The sequence below is a fragment of the Triturus cristatus genome, chromosome 4_2 (genome assembly GCF_964204655.1).
Source record: "Triturus cristatus chromosome 4_2, aTriCri1.1, whole genome shotgun sequence".
In the NCBI taxonomy this organism is placed as follows: domain Eukaryota; kingdom Metazoa; phylum Chordata; class Amphibia; order Caudata; family Salamandridae; genus Triturus; species Triturus cristatus.
In genome coordinates, this window is record NC_140586.1 from 380,355,709 (window position 1) to 380,372,421 (window position 16,713).

The 16,713-nt window shown below is 43.2% G+C and overlaps 1 protein-coding gene across 1 annotated transcript in view; it reads left to right on the forward strand.

Moving 5' to 3' along the window:
- The window catches only part of ZBTB41 (zinc finger and BTB domain containing 41), a 207,527-nt gene that overhangs the window by 157,077 nt on the left and 33,737 nt on the right, over positions 1-16,713 (forward strand). The window contains exon 10 of the mRNA XM_085601841.1: positions 4,870-4,958. Coding sequence (XP_085457967.1) covers positions 4,870-4,958 — 89 coding nt within the window. The remainder of the gene's footprint in view (positions 1-4,869; positions 4,959-16,713) is intronic.

The window sequence follows — 16,713 nt, forward strand, 5'->3', positions numbered from 1 at the left end:
CGTACCACTCGCTATGTGGATTCGTAGAGATCCCAGTATCAGAGGCCTTAAATGGGCTTCAGGTTGGGAGGATTGCATCTCATTGTATGTAGATGATATTTTGCCCTACCTGGCATCACCGTCTGCCTCCCTCAGCGTGGTCCTAGACATCTTTCGGGTCTTCGGAGAATTCGCTGGCTACGGGATAAACTGGTCCAAGTCTGTAATTTATGTCCTTAGCGGGAAGTTACCTCTGCTTCCTCGTGGCCTTGTACTAGTCGAAGCAGTCGGCAGTTTCTATTACCTGGGGATTAGGGTCTCCAAGGATCCCGTCAGATTCTATGAATTAAACCTCCTACCACCTCTGACACGTCTCACATCTGACATCAAGCACTGGAAGACGCTCCCTCTCTCCCTGTTAGGTTGTGCTGCCCTATTTAAAATGATGTCTCTTCCCCGCTTTCTGTACGCCTTACAGAACGCCCCAAACTATGTCAGCCCTTCATACTTCAAAGAAATTGACTGCCTCCTGCGAGACCTGCTCTGGGAGGGCAGGCCCCCGCGGATAGCTACCCACACGCTCACACAGGGATGGTTTGACGGGGGAATTGGGTTGCCGGACATAAAGCGCTATTACTGGGCGTCTCACCTTGCAGCTATCAACCAATGCACATTCAGACCCCAAGGTGACCCAGCCTTTTAGATTGATAGGTGGCTACTGCCGGTTGGTAGTTTTGAAGGGCAAAATATATGCGCGCGCTGAACCCCAACTTGACTGGACCCACTGAGCATGCAGTGCGAGTTTGGAAGATTGCCTTGAACAGTCTGGGGTGGGAGGGCAAGATTACGCAGGCCACGCTGCTCTGGCGATGCGACCAATTAGGCCGCTTGATTCATTCCTTCGAATGGATTTGACTGGTGGGATCTTATAGGAATTTCCAAGGTGAGTGACTTGTGGAAGTCGGGAAACGTGGTTACGTTTGAACAGTTACAACAAGACTATGAAATGGCACGCTCCGAACACTTTAGATACTTACAGATACGGAATGCTCTGCTGACAATGCTCCCTAGAGGGCAATCACTCCCGGAGTCCTCTCCACTGGAGGATAGAGTGCTAGATGGGGACCTGCCGGAGAAAGCCATATCGCTATAAAAAATTGACAAATAATTTGCCGGACCCTCTGGACTAACTGCGGGCAAAATGGGACCACAACGTGGCCAGTCTGGATGATGACAAATGGCTAGCGGTGGTGGCCTCGCCACGCGAGGTGGCCATCTCTTCCAGACTGCGTTTAGTGCAGCTCAAAATCCTGCATAGATCGTTCCTATCCAGATCAGTTTTGGTCCGAATGGGGTATAGCTCTGATGAGAATTGCACTAGGAGGTGTGGACAGGTGGGCACATTCATCCATACGCTTTGGGAATGTACGGTTATTCAGAGATACTGGGCGGGGATTGTGAGACTTATGGAAAGTGTGTTGGGCCAAAGTATCGATGGTAATATAAAGCTAGTTCTCCTGAACGCCTGGGGGCCAACAGACCCAACTGCCAGGGAGCTTCTTTGGGTAACTCTGGGATTGATGGTGGCGAAGCGTAATATTCTAAGGCTATGGAAGGCCCAGGAGCTGCCCACTACGGTGGACTGGAGCAAAGACATGGACTGGTGCATGGTCACAGAGAAAACAATCTATGTTGCAAGAGGGTGGCCCAATCAATGGATACAGGTCTGGGATAGATGGACCACATATAGGGGTGAGATCTGCGAACCCCCGTTGACCAGAGAAGATACCATTGCACAACGATTGTGCACGCTGCAAATGTAACTACCATGGCTGAAATTTCCTTCTACTAGTGCACCTCCTCTGCCATGCATTTGCTGTACCATTATGAATGTATGTGGTTTTGATGATTCTTGTCTATATGTCATACTTGATTTCAATAAAACGATTTAATAAAAAAAAAAAAAGTGAATGTTGAGTAGGGGAGTCGGCATCCCTAGAGAGAGCTCTGGTGAAGAATTAGGGTAAGACATAATCCCGTTTATGGAAGTTAAGTATGTCAGCAATATCTGTGAGAGATAGGGCTCTGAAGGCTGACCAATGCGGGATTCTAAAGGACAGGGTGGGCATGAAAGATGAAGCAGGCTTTGTGTTGTCAGGGTACTGTCAGATCTTTTGTATTTTTCCACTGAAGAAAAGATTGATGACATCCTACTTTACTGTGGAGTGGGGAATAGTTGAGTCTTGCAGGGGATTGATGAAGTGCTTGATTGTCTTGATAGGTAATGTGCTTCTGTTGATGGCTTCATTGATAGTGTTGATATAGTACTTTGCTTTGAATGATGTGATGAGCTGTCTGTGTGTGTTGCATGGAGGGACTTCAGGGCTATAAGGTCATCAGGAGTTCTGGGTTTTTTCAAATCTTCTGACACACACAACTTCTCCGAATGTAAATTCTTCCCTTCTACTGATAATTGTAGATGATTTGTTGGTTTATACTTTACCATCTGATGTGACCTCATGATCACATAAACAAATCTCAGCAAGGCTAACTCAGCCTTCCATCCTTCCTAGGTTGGTCATTTGTTACTATTAAATGGGTGAAAAAATAACAGCTGGTATGAACAATACTATCAAATGAAAAAACGTCCCCTTTGGAACTCAGTTTTTCTGTCATAAACATGTAAATTCATACAATCAATGACGCGTATTACATGTGTTCAACACTCTATCACACCCCCAGTTGGAACATAATTATGTATCACACAAGTATCAGGTTGTGAAAATGTTTAATTTCATGTATATCAAAAATACATCTATTAACAGGTTAAGGCAATGTACAAATCGTAGTTCATCTGAGTCTCACTTAGAGAAATCTGCAGTTATTCATCCCAACATTTCAAACACAACACAAATACATAAAAAGACATATTAAAAAAAAAGAAAATAATCTTTAAAAACATACAATGATACAACTCACAGAGGGAGAAACACATTATACAGCCACGTATTTCATTATTCACTACTAATCTGTTTGAATCATAATTTGAGGTTCATGATTTTTCCAATAAGCATCATCTACTGTATCGCAGATGTTCATCAGATTTAGTCCAAGTTTCACACCCATGCGTTTTAGTGTGTTTTAACAATATTAGCCACCTTCTTCAGGACAGATTGATATCTCCCACATACATACTCATGAAAACAGTTAAAACCTGCATAGAAAATAAACACAAAGTTACTACAATACTCATGCAGTAATAAACAGTGCATTCTCTCTCAATTAAAGATCTGCCCAACTTCACCAACATTGGTACCAAAAGTGAGATACACAATATACAGGGGTGACCAATCGGCCTAAACAATCCTCACATTCAAACATTCTCGTGCATCAACCCATTGTGCAAGGATCCAGTCATCATTTAGCTTCCCCACAATTCATTCCGCAAGTCCTTCTTACTAGTTGGCCACGTTTACACTCGAAGGCGACCTATGTCACATCACTTAGTTTGTCCTTGAAAAAGTAGCATGCAATAGAAGAGGGAAACTGTTAATGAGAAAAGGAGAGAACAGTGGTTTATTTCAGGACAATACAGTGAGGAAGGGTTGCAACACTAGAGAGGATCGGGAGCAATTCATCAGGTGAGAGATAGGATAGGGGAAACTTCTGGTGAATAGCAACGAGTAATGGATCATGACTATAGTGACCTTTGTATGCTGTGACAGTAGGAGACTCCCCCAATATGGCGATGAGGTGATACCGTTTTTTGTTTGTTTTTTAAATAATGTAGCCTTACAGAAGAAGCTGGATGAATAACTGAGATATTTGAACTGCCAAAGAGTGCTGTAATAAGAATCGGGTTACATTTTTTACCTTCTGACTAAGGGCTCGAGAGGATTACATTAAATTGGATTATGATAATACAAGAAAACATCTAGCGCTGCAAAGTGGACTATCTCCATTCAAATTTGTTACCCATCAACCTCTAGTGAACTGAACAAAAATAATAGATCTTGAAATTGCTGCCTTTTCTGCTTAAGAAGAGCAGTTCTGTTTGCCCTTTTGCCAGCATTGCCAGTTCTAGGCATTTATCCAGTTTTCAGATGGGTGCCAGGGTACGTTTGAGAGAAGAGGCACACTTCCATTGTAGGGTTTCTAGGAAGCTGGTTGATTGCTTTGCTTTCGTTCTTCCGGTGAACCTCCTTTGTAGCTCAGTATTTCGTGTGCAATATTTTTCAAAAGAGAAACCTGCTCTAAAAAGTATGCATTAGAAGAACAAGTTGCTTTCCTTTGTAAAGTTTTTTTTCTTCTGATGGATACTCCTTATCCTGCAGATTATTTATCTCGCGTTATCTCTTAAGGATATTGTAATATAAATCAACAAAGATTTTTTGTTTTGCATCTTCATACAATCTTTTTCTTGTCCTTTTCTGTTTTTTGTAATAGCAAATCGAAGCACAGTTTGCGCAACGAAAATATGCAAATACTAGCTGGTGGCTTATGTTTTTTCAGTTCAATCTTATCTTTTGTAAACTCAGGATCGTTAATTTATGGATTAATAGAATGTGATCTTCAGTACAGAAAAAGACCTGCAGATGTTGTTTGGCCGTGTAAGCATACTTTGAGGAATTTTGGGGCACAAATCAGATTGCGCCTTGTTTGAAGTTTTCTGTTGATGGTTACTATCATGAAAAACACCGTGTATATATAGTGATGTACACAGTTATGTAGGGCTAGCAAGTGCTTCTCCTAAAACATCCTGAATATTGCTAAGCTATCAAAGAGAAGAATGTAATATATTCCATGTTGCCCATCGCTTGTGCTTGCACTTTGTTGTTGGAATCTCTTGTTGAGCTATCTTTGATATGAATCTCTCTTCTTTACTTTTAGATATAAAACAACATTTCACCAGTGTGAGATATGCAAAAAGGTTTGTAAAGGAAAATCAAGTTTGGACATGCACTTCAGGACTCATTCTGGTAAGAGTGATACAATGTTAATTTAATTTGTAGAAAAACTGCAAGCCAACGCGTTTTAACTGATAGTTTAACTTGTATTTGTAGGTACAACATTTTACTTGGCCAGTCGGCTCCTAGGTTAATCAATAACCGGTCTGTACCAAGCCGGTTAGTGTACAAGATTTCAACCGGAATAATACTTTCCAGAAACAAAGACCTGAATCCATCTCACCTTGCCCAAATTGTTTATCTAAGTCAAAAGGAAGTACAGTGGTGTAAGATCTAACCATCTATTCGTATTGATGGATCAATCAATTGAATACAATTCCAGGCAGTCGCTGACTGTATTTTCCCTTGTACGTCTCTGACCATTCCCTTTCCTGTCAGACGTTATTCATCTTGTGGAAGAGCTCTTCGGGTTTGGAGACCTAGATAATATTAGAGACTAAAATATGCATTCTTAGGAAATGAGTGATTCTTTTCGAACAACCCATAGAGACCAAGCATGCACCAAAGGCACATAATTATTTTTGTCTTCGTTCCCTCAATCCTTCAGCTTTGGCTATTGAGAAAACCACAGCTCTAGAACCTCATGCCAGCATTCTTCTCCCATATCACCTCTTCATGCCTGAGTCTGCACAGACTTTTACTGTCCTCATACACAGCGAGGCAATAGAGCCGCTCATTGCTATTCCTTTCACCCAGATCCGCCTTTAGGTGGAGGCAAAGTGCGTAAGTACCAGCGGCCAGCTGGGAGGCGGAGGCCCTGGACAAAGTGTTATGTGTCTGCACAAAAATATATATTTTTTTAATTTGTCAGCTTGGTATGCTCATCTTGCCCATCCTTCACCCTCTGGCAGTTGGTGGCAGCTGAATTAAACAGGCTTTGGCAAAGCCAATAGTTTTCGCCTTTGGGACTCATTGGCTTTGCCAGTCATTTTTAGTGTTACTGTAAACCATGGCTACTCTCAGACATTTTCCCAGTTGTCAGAAAGTATAGTCAGTGGTGTGGCCAAGGGCTGCATTGATGCCAGTCGGTGTGGGGCAGAGGATAGTGGAAATATGGATTTTTCTGGTCAATTATGTCCCCTATCTTGGACCCCAACGGTTCTATGTGCATGTCACAAGTACATGTATGTTCCCTCCAGTTCCAGTTATGAAGACGCAAATACATGTGCGTCCACCGTCAACATGCCCTCTGTCAGATCCGCCATGAATAGGCCGGATATTCCATTCCTAAGTACGAAAGGCCACCGCCTTTGTATGGTTCACTTATGCCATTTTACAGTCCAGGCAAGTAGGCCCTGATTCTGTCATCAAACTCCTCTTGCCTTCTGCCTCTGAAAACTCGAGTCTGAGCCTGCATCTGTGACCATGAACTTTGTCTCATTCCCTGCGCGGCTCACGAAGCCTGACATCAGCCTATTCTCTGCCAAGAACTGTATTTCACCTTCGAATTATCTGCTTCACTCCTTAGCCGATGCATTCCTGTCTAGCAGTTTAAGTAAACATTCTTCCAGCGATCGAGCAAAGGCCCGGCTTCTCTGTCCTCATGCAAGTAATTCATAGCCCCGTTACCATGGAATATTCCTACCCCCTCGCATTCAGTGTAGACACTTAGACGCTTGTACACGCACGCACAGTCAGTATAGAATAGATTCTGTCCGAGAGTCCTTCTTTTGTGGATAACATAGTTCTTTAAACATAGGATGTTAGATATGATTTGGGATTAGGTTGACTTGACCCCCCAGACTTTTTGTCTCCACATGTAGAGCTAAATGTCAAGTCCCCTTCACCCCCTAGTTGCACGTCAATTACACGTCATGCTGCTGCGCGCGCATCTATGCCAAGTATTATCTTATAGATCCACCTATATGTGACATCATAACCAATTATGTTCCTTTTTACTCCTTATTACACCCATTTTCGGTTACGCATATGAATCGTCATTTTCCTTATCAATTGTTACGCCTACTGCATTCGCTTCATTGTAATGTATGTACTATAAAAGTCACTTCTTGTCAATAAAGTATGTACTTCACTTCCTGAACCCCCGTGGTGATGGAACTTGGAGCAACCGATTATAATCGATCATTGGAATAAAGCCCATTCCGAACCTCTAATACCACGGATTCTGCCTCTCATTTTACTGAGCTATTTTATTATGTTTCTGTATCAAATTAAGTCCCGGTAAAGGAATTTTATTTACCACATGAATGGCGCCCGAACAGGGACACTTTCTCATCTCACGCGCCGGCGGTGAGTTGCAGGCCCGGTCTCCTGCCACAGCTGGACGGACAATAACGCGTACCAGCAGGATTTCCTGTATCTCCCTCCGGTCAAGCGGGGGCGACTGAGGCTGCGATCAACACCCAGACGAGGCGGTGAGAAGTGCGAAGTATCCCGACCAGAGCCTAGCTGAGAGAGCAAGATCCGAGGTATACAGAGGCCCACCAGTTCGAAGTCGAGTCCAGTTTCCGACGAGTCGAGTCGAGTCCAGTCCGGTTCAAGTCCAGTTGCCGAGGCCTTCCGTTTCCGAAGCTACCCGGTGAGTACCATTACTGGGGAGGCATTTCTGACGTGCACATAGGTTGTGCCGGTCAAGACGGGTTTGGGTACACAAATCCGGTCTGCACTGTTTTAGCAGTGTATATGTACTGTTTAGCAGTATATCAAGTATTCCGAAGTATCTAGTTATTGTCAAGAATTATGCTTGGTGATTAGTTATGCAGACGATCATCATTGTTGTTTATTTTAAAGGTTAAAAAATGTGTTTAATGTTTAATGTGTTAAACGTCCTGCATATTGTGGTATGAATGGTTGTTCATTATTGTGCTTTTGTATTAAGTGTGTTCAAGATTAAGTATCGGATCAATTGTCAATATGCCGCTCTTTTCGAAATTAAGACAGATCACTACTAGAAAAGGGGTACTCGAAGAAGCCGTCCCTATTCCTCCTAGGGACACTCCAGGGCACTTCATGTATCACAAACATGGCTTAGACGCTATATTATTTCTTGATTTATGGGTAGACTACACCAAGGAATTACCAGAAAGTCAGAGGTGGCCCGCAGCGGGGACCTGGGATGCAGAGTGCATCATGAAAGTCGAGGAAGAGTTATGGAAAAGGAAAGTCAGACAGTCACAGAAAGACGCCGTTGAGTTATGGCGTAAAGAATCTCATAGACGCACAGAAAAAGCACTCCGACAGGAAGAAAAGAATAAAGAGAGTTCAAACAAAGTTCGAGAAAATCTATTAATTGAGGAAGGTATCCGAGTGAAATCAGAACAAGTAGATAGACAAAGAAATGCCCTTATGAATGGTATGTATCCCCTTCTAGCCGAAGGATTACCTCAGGCTACTCCAGAGATACCGAAAGACTTGCCAACCCTATTATTCCCAATAAAGGTACATCCTAAGGGGCATCCTATAACCGCAGAAGATGTTTTTCTTTCCTCATATTTAGATGACGCAGCTCCCGAGTATGCTAATTCCGCCCCACATAGACCGCATACCAGGGAGGTCCAACGCCAAGATCCAGTACCCGTATCCCTACAGCAACAGATCGAGTCACAAGTTCCGGCAAGCACATCTGTTTCTGCATCTGTTCCTACAGCTACTTCTATAGCTGTGTCCACACCTATAGTTGCTGTGTCACGTTCAACGAATCCTTTCACACCCGACACCCCAGATGGGGCTACGGGAGGTGCTACCAATATTTTTTCTACGCCACCCAGAATAAATAAACTTACTTTTCAAGAGTCAGCACATTCACGTACACCCAAACTCATAAGTGCCCGTACGCTTAAGGAACTTGTTATAGATTGTAGATATGACCCTGTGCCCGGTAAAGAGGACGAAATGACCCTGGCATCATTGCGTATCAGACGAGCCGCAGTGTATTTAGGGAAGTTACCAGGAATGACTGCGCATCTAGATAAAATATATCATTTTGTCCAAACAGGGCGAGATCCAGAATGTATTAACAGAGCTATGGAATACCAGAAAGTGGAGATACAGGGGGAACTGTTACGTTTCCTCATAAATTGTGTGATCAGAAATCAAGACCGACCGGGGGTAGACCCGGAAGCAATGCAAATTCTTACCAGATGGAGCCAGAATATATCAGAAGGTAGACATGATAAGAAAAATTGTATAATAGCCATGTGCCGAAAGATCCGTAAAGAAATAGAACGCCTACACGAAGAAAGATTAGAGGTAGACGAGTTCGAACAAAGCGAGGAAGAAGGGTCAGGACTGCCCGCGAGACAGTCGGACACCATAGCCTATGTAGGTAGAGGAAGATCTTGTAATAGTAATAGATGTCTTACTGACTCGATACGTCCGATATGTCCAGATAATAACAGGAATTTCCAAATTCCTATAATTAATATAAGGTCTAACGAGCATTCGTTCCAAACCGCCGACAAACTACTCCGAGAACGAAGGGGTTATCATTTTCTCGATTCTATGGATGAACAAGATTTAGCCAGGGCAGCTGTCCATTGGGTGGACAGTCCCGGAAAATATAGTGATGATACAGTAGCACGCACATTTTTGAATCTCACCCCAGATGAACAGAGGTTAGCTGGGATTTATATGATTCAACAACTCATTATACTATATCGGAGTCAGCATTCGGACCCTGGTCCCTTACCTGACATATTGACTGAATTGCTTATGAATAAATGGAGAGGTTCAGGTACTAAATTAATTAAAGAAATTCTAGAATCAAGAAAGCAGTATATTCTTTTTGTATGCTCAGAGCATGTCTCATTGCCCGTCAAAGAAAGAACCACGTATTACATGGATAGACAGAATCCCTTACGAGAAGTGCACCCAATAAAAGGCGAGGACAACGAGTTTAAGCGCGTATTTGTATATACGCCCATATCGAAAATAGAATTGTTACAAATGAAGAAAGTGGTACCCAGTCATGACAAAGACCCAGCGGGTTTTCACCGAGAAATTAAAGACATGTTACTCATGGGAGAGTATACCTATCCCGACATTATGACAATATTAAAGGTATTGATGCCTGCTGGTATTTATGAGAAACTCAAGGAAAAAGAGTGGGAGGTAGGAGACCAAAAGATAGAATGGTCAGTGTTAGAAGCGGAAGAAAAGGCCCGAACTGCAGGAGCAGGACTTAGGGATAAAACTAAAGCACTACCAGGTTTATTAGTACAGGTACTGCCACGTTTATTAACTACGAAAAAGGAAGATTGGGGTACAATTTCAGCCTGTAAGCAGAAGCAAGATGAAGACACTAGTGATTACTATGCCCGATTTGAAAAATGTTTTGGTATAAATAGTGGCCTAAAAGCAAGTAGCGAATCATACCCGCATCTGTTTGTAACAAAATTAGTAGAAAATGCCCTGCCCCAAGTAAAGAATAGAGTATTAAAATTCGAGAGTACCTGGCAAGGTAACACTCCATCACAAATGTTACAAATGTTACAGTACCATCACAATAGAATTAGAGAGGAACAAGAACATGAACACAGACGCATGAAAGACACGAAAATGAAAATGCTAGTTTCCCAGACAGTTCCAGCTGAAGGACACAAAAAGGGTATGACACATTCCGATTCAGCAGGACCTGTAAAAGGGACATGCAATTATTGTAAAAAGCCAGGTCATTACGTACACGATTGTCCAGTTTTAAAACATAATATCGCCATAGGTAAAACACAAGAAAGACCACGGCCACTCAGACAAGATCAGAATGAACAAGGAGCTCCGCAGCATGCACAGGCCATGCCAGCCGCACAACAGCCAATACAGTTTGTGCCAGCTGCACCACCGTTGCATGTTGCTGCCACACAGACAACAACACGACAAATGTATCAGACCGCACAGTATGAATATCCTGAGTATCAGCGTTACGCATGAAAAAGCCTAGAGAGGGAAGTTGACTTACCCCTTATTGAAATCCCAGTAGATCAAGAAGGACCTTATGTACATAGTGAATTATTAGGCCAAGATAGAAAAATTTTACTCGATACAGGGGCAAGTCGAACAACTATAAAACGTAGTGAAGTTCCAGGGGCACCCCTCTCAGGCTCTCAGAATATTTCCCTTGGTTTTTCAGGAAAACCTATTGTTAATGAAGTATCACAGCCACTTCCACTTACGATAGGACCTCTGACCCGAACTACAGATTTATTGCTTACTAAATCATGTCCAGAAAACTTGTTAGGAATAAAAACACTGAAAGCTCTAGGAGCCATAATATGTTGTTCTCCGGAAGGAGTAAGATTGTTTTTACGTGATTTTAAAGGGCACTATGTGTCTAGAGACATGGATCCCCGACTGCAGACTTTACCTACACATCTATGGGCACAAGGCCCTACTGATGTTGGATGCATGAATATTACACCATATCGAGTCACATTAAAGGCAGGAGTGGTGCTACCACGAATGCGACAATACAAGTTACCACCAGATGCTGTAGTGGCTTTACTACAAATCATTGACGAGCTCATTGCCCAAGGAGTAGTTGTGGAAACAGACTCCAATGTATGTAATTCACCGATAATTCCGATTCTTAAACGAACAGATCCAACGGCCCCGCCAGTATATCGATTGGTTATTGATCTGCGCGAGTTAAACAAATGCATTGTGCCACAATTTCCTGTGGTCCCAGATATCTCGTCATTACTGACAGCTATTGATTCCGAAGCAACATTCTTTACTGTAATCGATCTCAAGAATGCCTTTTTCAGCGTCCCAATAGATCCGGAAAGCCAATATTTGTTCGGATTTAGTTTAAATGGGCGTAGCTTTAAATTCTCACGCGCACCTCAAGGATTTACAGAAAGCCCCAGCATCTATAGCCAAGCACTGAAACGAGAACTAGATAGTATCCACATGCCAGTTAACACTGCTCTGCTTCAATATGTCGATGATCTGCTGATCACCGCGAGAAGCGAACAGGAATGTGAAAAAGCATCACTGACAGTTTTACAATTTCTAGCCGAAAAGGGGCACAAGGTGTCCCCTTCTAAGCTGCAATTCTGTGTACAGCGAGTTGTTTATCTTGGTCACTCGCTGTCCAAGGAGGGAAGGCAGCTCACACCCGACCGCATTCAGTTAATAGCTTACATGCCAATACCCAAGACGCAAAAGGAGGTGCGGGCTTTCATAGGCCTCACTTCATATTGTAGGCAGTGGATCCCTCAGTATGCATTTCTAGCAAAACCACTCATTCAGTTGACAACACAGGAGGCAGCCACATCGACTGTTCTCCCTTGGACTCAGGAACATACACAAGCTTTTGAAAGCCTAAAGAAAGCTTTATGTCAAGCACCTGTTTTAGCAACGCCATGTTACAGAAAACAGTTTACACTCTTTGTTACAGAACGCGAAGGTACTGCCTTGTCAGTACTCACACAGGAACAAGCAGGAGCACACAAACCATGTGCTTATTTTTCTAGTACATTAGATCCCGTAGCTCAGGCTTTGCCTGCATGCCTAAAATCAGTGGCAGCGACAGCTTTAGCAATCAGACAAAGCGACGCCATAGTGTTAGGACATCCATTGACAGTTCAAGTACCACACGCAGTAGAGGTTCTTGTAAATAGAACGCAAACACAACACTTGACTATAGCGCGACTTACAGGGTACGAACTTACATTGTTTCAGCCACATATAGAAATCAGACGCTGTAACACATTGAATCCTGCCACACTGTTGCCAGTAACCGGAACAGACCCACTAGCTCATGACTGTATTGAAGTTATTACTATAACGACAAAACCTAGACAAGACTTAACCGATGTCCCATTGTCAGATCCAGACCTGACATTATATGTAGATGGTTCATGCATGAGAACAAATACAGGAGAGTTGGTGGCTGCTTACGCAGTCACAACAGATACTGAAGTCATTGAAACTAATCGTATAAATACTTTGTCAGCTCAAGCCGCAGAGCTTATCGCTCTGACACAAGCCTGTATTCAAGCCATAAATAAAAAAGTCAACATATACACTGATTCACGTTATGCATTCGGAGTTGTACATGACTTCGGCGTGCTGTGGCGAGAGAGAGGTTATTTAACTTCCCACGGTGCCCACATTCAGCACGGACCCCTCATTCATGCCTTATTAGATGCAATACATCTACCCACTGCAATATCAATTATGAAATGTAAGGCTCATACGAAGGTTACTGATATCATTTCCCAAGGCAATGACCTAGCCGACAGAACAGCTAAACAGACTGCTCAAACTCAAACCCCCGACATGACAAAGACAATAGTCCCGATGCCGACACATTGTATGACAGTTAAAGATCCTACTCTTGACGTAATTGACATACAGACACATGCTACACCAGACGAAATAAAGAAATGGACTGGATTAGGAGGGATCCAAACGGACCAAGGATGGATGATGAAGGAAAAGTCTGTATGGTTCCTTCCTGATTCAATGGTCCAAGTTATAATTAACACTACACATAGTCCAGCACATCTCGGAGAAAAAGCTATGCTAGACAGCATTCAACACATTTGGTTCAATAAACATTTGCAAGCAGCAGCCAAACAAAAGGTCCGTACCTGTATGATCTGTTGCCAGTTTAACCCAGGAAAAAGCGTTCCCGTAGAACAGGGTGGATTTCATCCTCCTAATCACCCTTTTGAAGTACTTCAGATGGACTATATCCAGATGGAACGATGTCGAGGATTCAAATATGTTCTCGTAGTTGTCTGCGCTCTGTCCCGTTGGACAGAGGCATACCCGGTTTCAGATTACACTGTCCCGACTACTGCCAAACAGTTGGTTCGAGAATTCTTCCCACGATACGGTTTACCACGTGTTGTTCACTCAGATAACGGCCAGCCGTTCTCATCCGAATTAATGAAACATGTTTCACTTCTGTTAGGATATCAGTGGAAATTCCACTGTGTCCGACACCCCGAGGCAGCAGGTCTCGTAGAAAGACATAACCAGATACTGAAAATCAGATTGTCCAAAATATGCAGAGAGAAAGGTGTCGACTGGGTAGTAGCGTTACCAGTTGCACTCTTTTACATGAGAATGGTAGCACACTCTCGAACAGGGCTATCCCCGTATGAGGTGATCTTCGGCAGACCACCAAATATGTGGGGGACGCCCATACCACGCAAAATAACTGATATTGACTGTAATATGCTGACAGATTACTTGGCTTCCTTGATGTCTGCACTACAATCTTGTCGTTCACAGGTAGCTGCAGCCTTTCCCGACAACACTGAGGTGAAACCCCATGACGTAGTTCCGGGGGACCTCGTACTTGTGAGGAATTTCGACCGAAAGACTCAGCTGGAGCCCAGGTGGAAGTCGCCCAAGTTGGTCCTGCTGACCACAAGAACAGCCGTGAAGATTGAAGGCAGGAAAGGCTGGATTCATTCAAGTCATATCAAGAAATTTCATGGACTTCCTGCAGATGTAAACAGCCCACCTCGTGTGACTTCACCCATTGACTCAAAACTTCCTTTTGTTGAACAGAGTAACTCTGAACGCTATAAACTAAAGCTCAGGCCCAACCAGTCGAGCAATTTGATTGTTTAAGTCCTCTCCAAGGTGAAGCGGTTGAATTGTCTCTGACATGTATCCCTTGGACCTGAGTAGAGAAAACACCCGGAAAATGTTGAAACGACAGGCGTATTGTAAATCACTGCGTAGCCACTGCATAGTGACATTATTAATATTGTTTTTCTTGAGTCTTTTAATAATTACTGCAAGTATATTGTTGCACATATATTACCCTATTTCTAGACATGTTTATAATGTTACTGCTGAACATTCTTTTAGTGACTTACCTCCGCATGAATTGTCTTATAGACTTGCGTTGCGCAATAACACTTTCATTAGTATGTTACATCATTCCCATCAGACTAGTAATGCTACTAATTGTTGGGTGTGTGGCCGGCTCCCTCCCTACCAGAATTATGAAGGAGTCCTGCCTTTCTTTCCACATCCGTTTACACATAATGGCTCCTGTGGAGCATGGTTTAGTTTAATCAATTCCATAGACTCAGACACAGCAGTTTACCAAGATCATTGGGTATGGGGAAACCTGAACCTAGTTTTACTCAAGGTCTGCTACCCTGACAAGGAGGGTCGCCCCAAAAGAACAGGAACTGATCTAGAAAATGAAGTATATGGATTAGGTAATTTTACACCTAATCTCATGATTCTGAATGTCGAATCCGAAGTTGAACTAATTTTGCCCACCATGTCAGTATTCCCAGCGAAAGGTGAATTGTGTGTAAGAAAGGTTGGTTCCATACATATGGGCCATAGTAAATGCACTACTATAGTAGAATTCAGTGATCAAGGCAAATCTTCATTTAGAGCTTCTCGCCACTCCTACTTTATATGTGGTCAGACTGCATATATGCGTCTACCTCTAGATTGGGATGGTACCTGTTACATTGCATTCCTTTTGCCACCTGTTTTCCTAGCTCCTCCTGATTATTATAGAAATATTCATTTAGTACACAATAGAGAGCGGAGAGATCTCCCCATTGTCGATTACACTGAGACGGCATGGGACAAGTATGTAGATTTTAATAAAGGCATCTTTCCCTATATAGGTACTGTTACTAATAGTAAGCTGATACGTAGATTAACTAGAACCCTTGAAGCAGTAGTGAATGAAACTATTTCCGCCTTAGGCAATTTAACAGAAGAGCAGTCTGCTATGCGGATTGTTGTGCTTCAAAATCGTCTTGTCCTTGACGTCATCCTAGCTGATAGGGGCGGAGCTTGTAGGGTCATCGGATCAAGCTGCTGCGTATTCATACCAGAAAATTCGCCATCTGTATATAAAGCCATCACTCGCCTTCATAAGATTGTAAACCAGATACACCAGAACCCAGGCACTTGGACTTGGTCCAGTTGGTTTTGGAGTGTGATATCAGCCTGGGGATGGAGAGTTTTATCCTTCCTAGGTATTGGCCTTCTCATACTATTCAGTTGCTGTCTATGTCTACAATGTGGACCAGCGATTTGTGGTCTGTGTGCCACATCGTGTATTCCACCACCAAGATTTCATTCGTCACGGAAGAAGAAAGAAGAACAAATGATGTTATATGAACAGATCAATGGATTGATGAAGATTGATATCTCTTAACGGGCAAGTAGGGGACAAGGAGGGAATGTGGAAATATGGATTTTTCTGGTCAATTATGTCCCCTATCTTGGACCCCAACGGTTCTATGTGCATGTCACAAGTACATGTATGTTCCCTCCAGTTCCAGTTATGAAGACGCAAATACATGTGCGTCCACCGTCAACATGCCCTCTGTCAGATCCGCCATGAATAGGCCGGATATTCCATTCCTAAGTACGAAAGGCCACCGCCTTTGTATGGTTCACTTATGCCATTTTACAGTCCAGGCAAGTAGGCCCTGATTCTGTCATCAAACTCCTCTTGCCTTCTGCCTCTGAAAACTCGAGTCTGAGCCTGCATCTGTGACCATGAACTTTGTCTCATTCCCTGCGCGGCTCACGAAGCCTGACATCAGCCTATTCTCTGCCAAGAACTGTATTTCACCTTCGAATTATCTGCTTCACTCCTTAGCCGATGCATTCCTGTCTAGCAGTTTAAGTAAACATTCTTCCAGCGATCGAGCAAAGGCCCGGCTTCTCTGTCCTCATGCAAGTAATTCATAGCCCCGTTACCATGGAATATTCCTACCCCCTCGCATTCAGTGTAGACACTTAGACGCTTGTACACGCACGCACAGTCAGTATAGAATAGATTCTGTCCGAGAGTCCTTCTTTT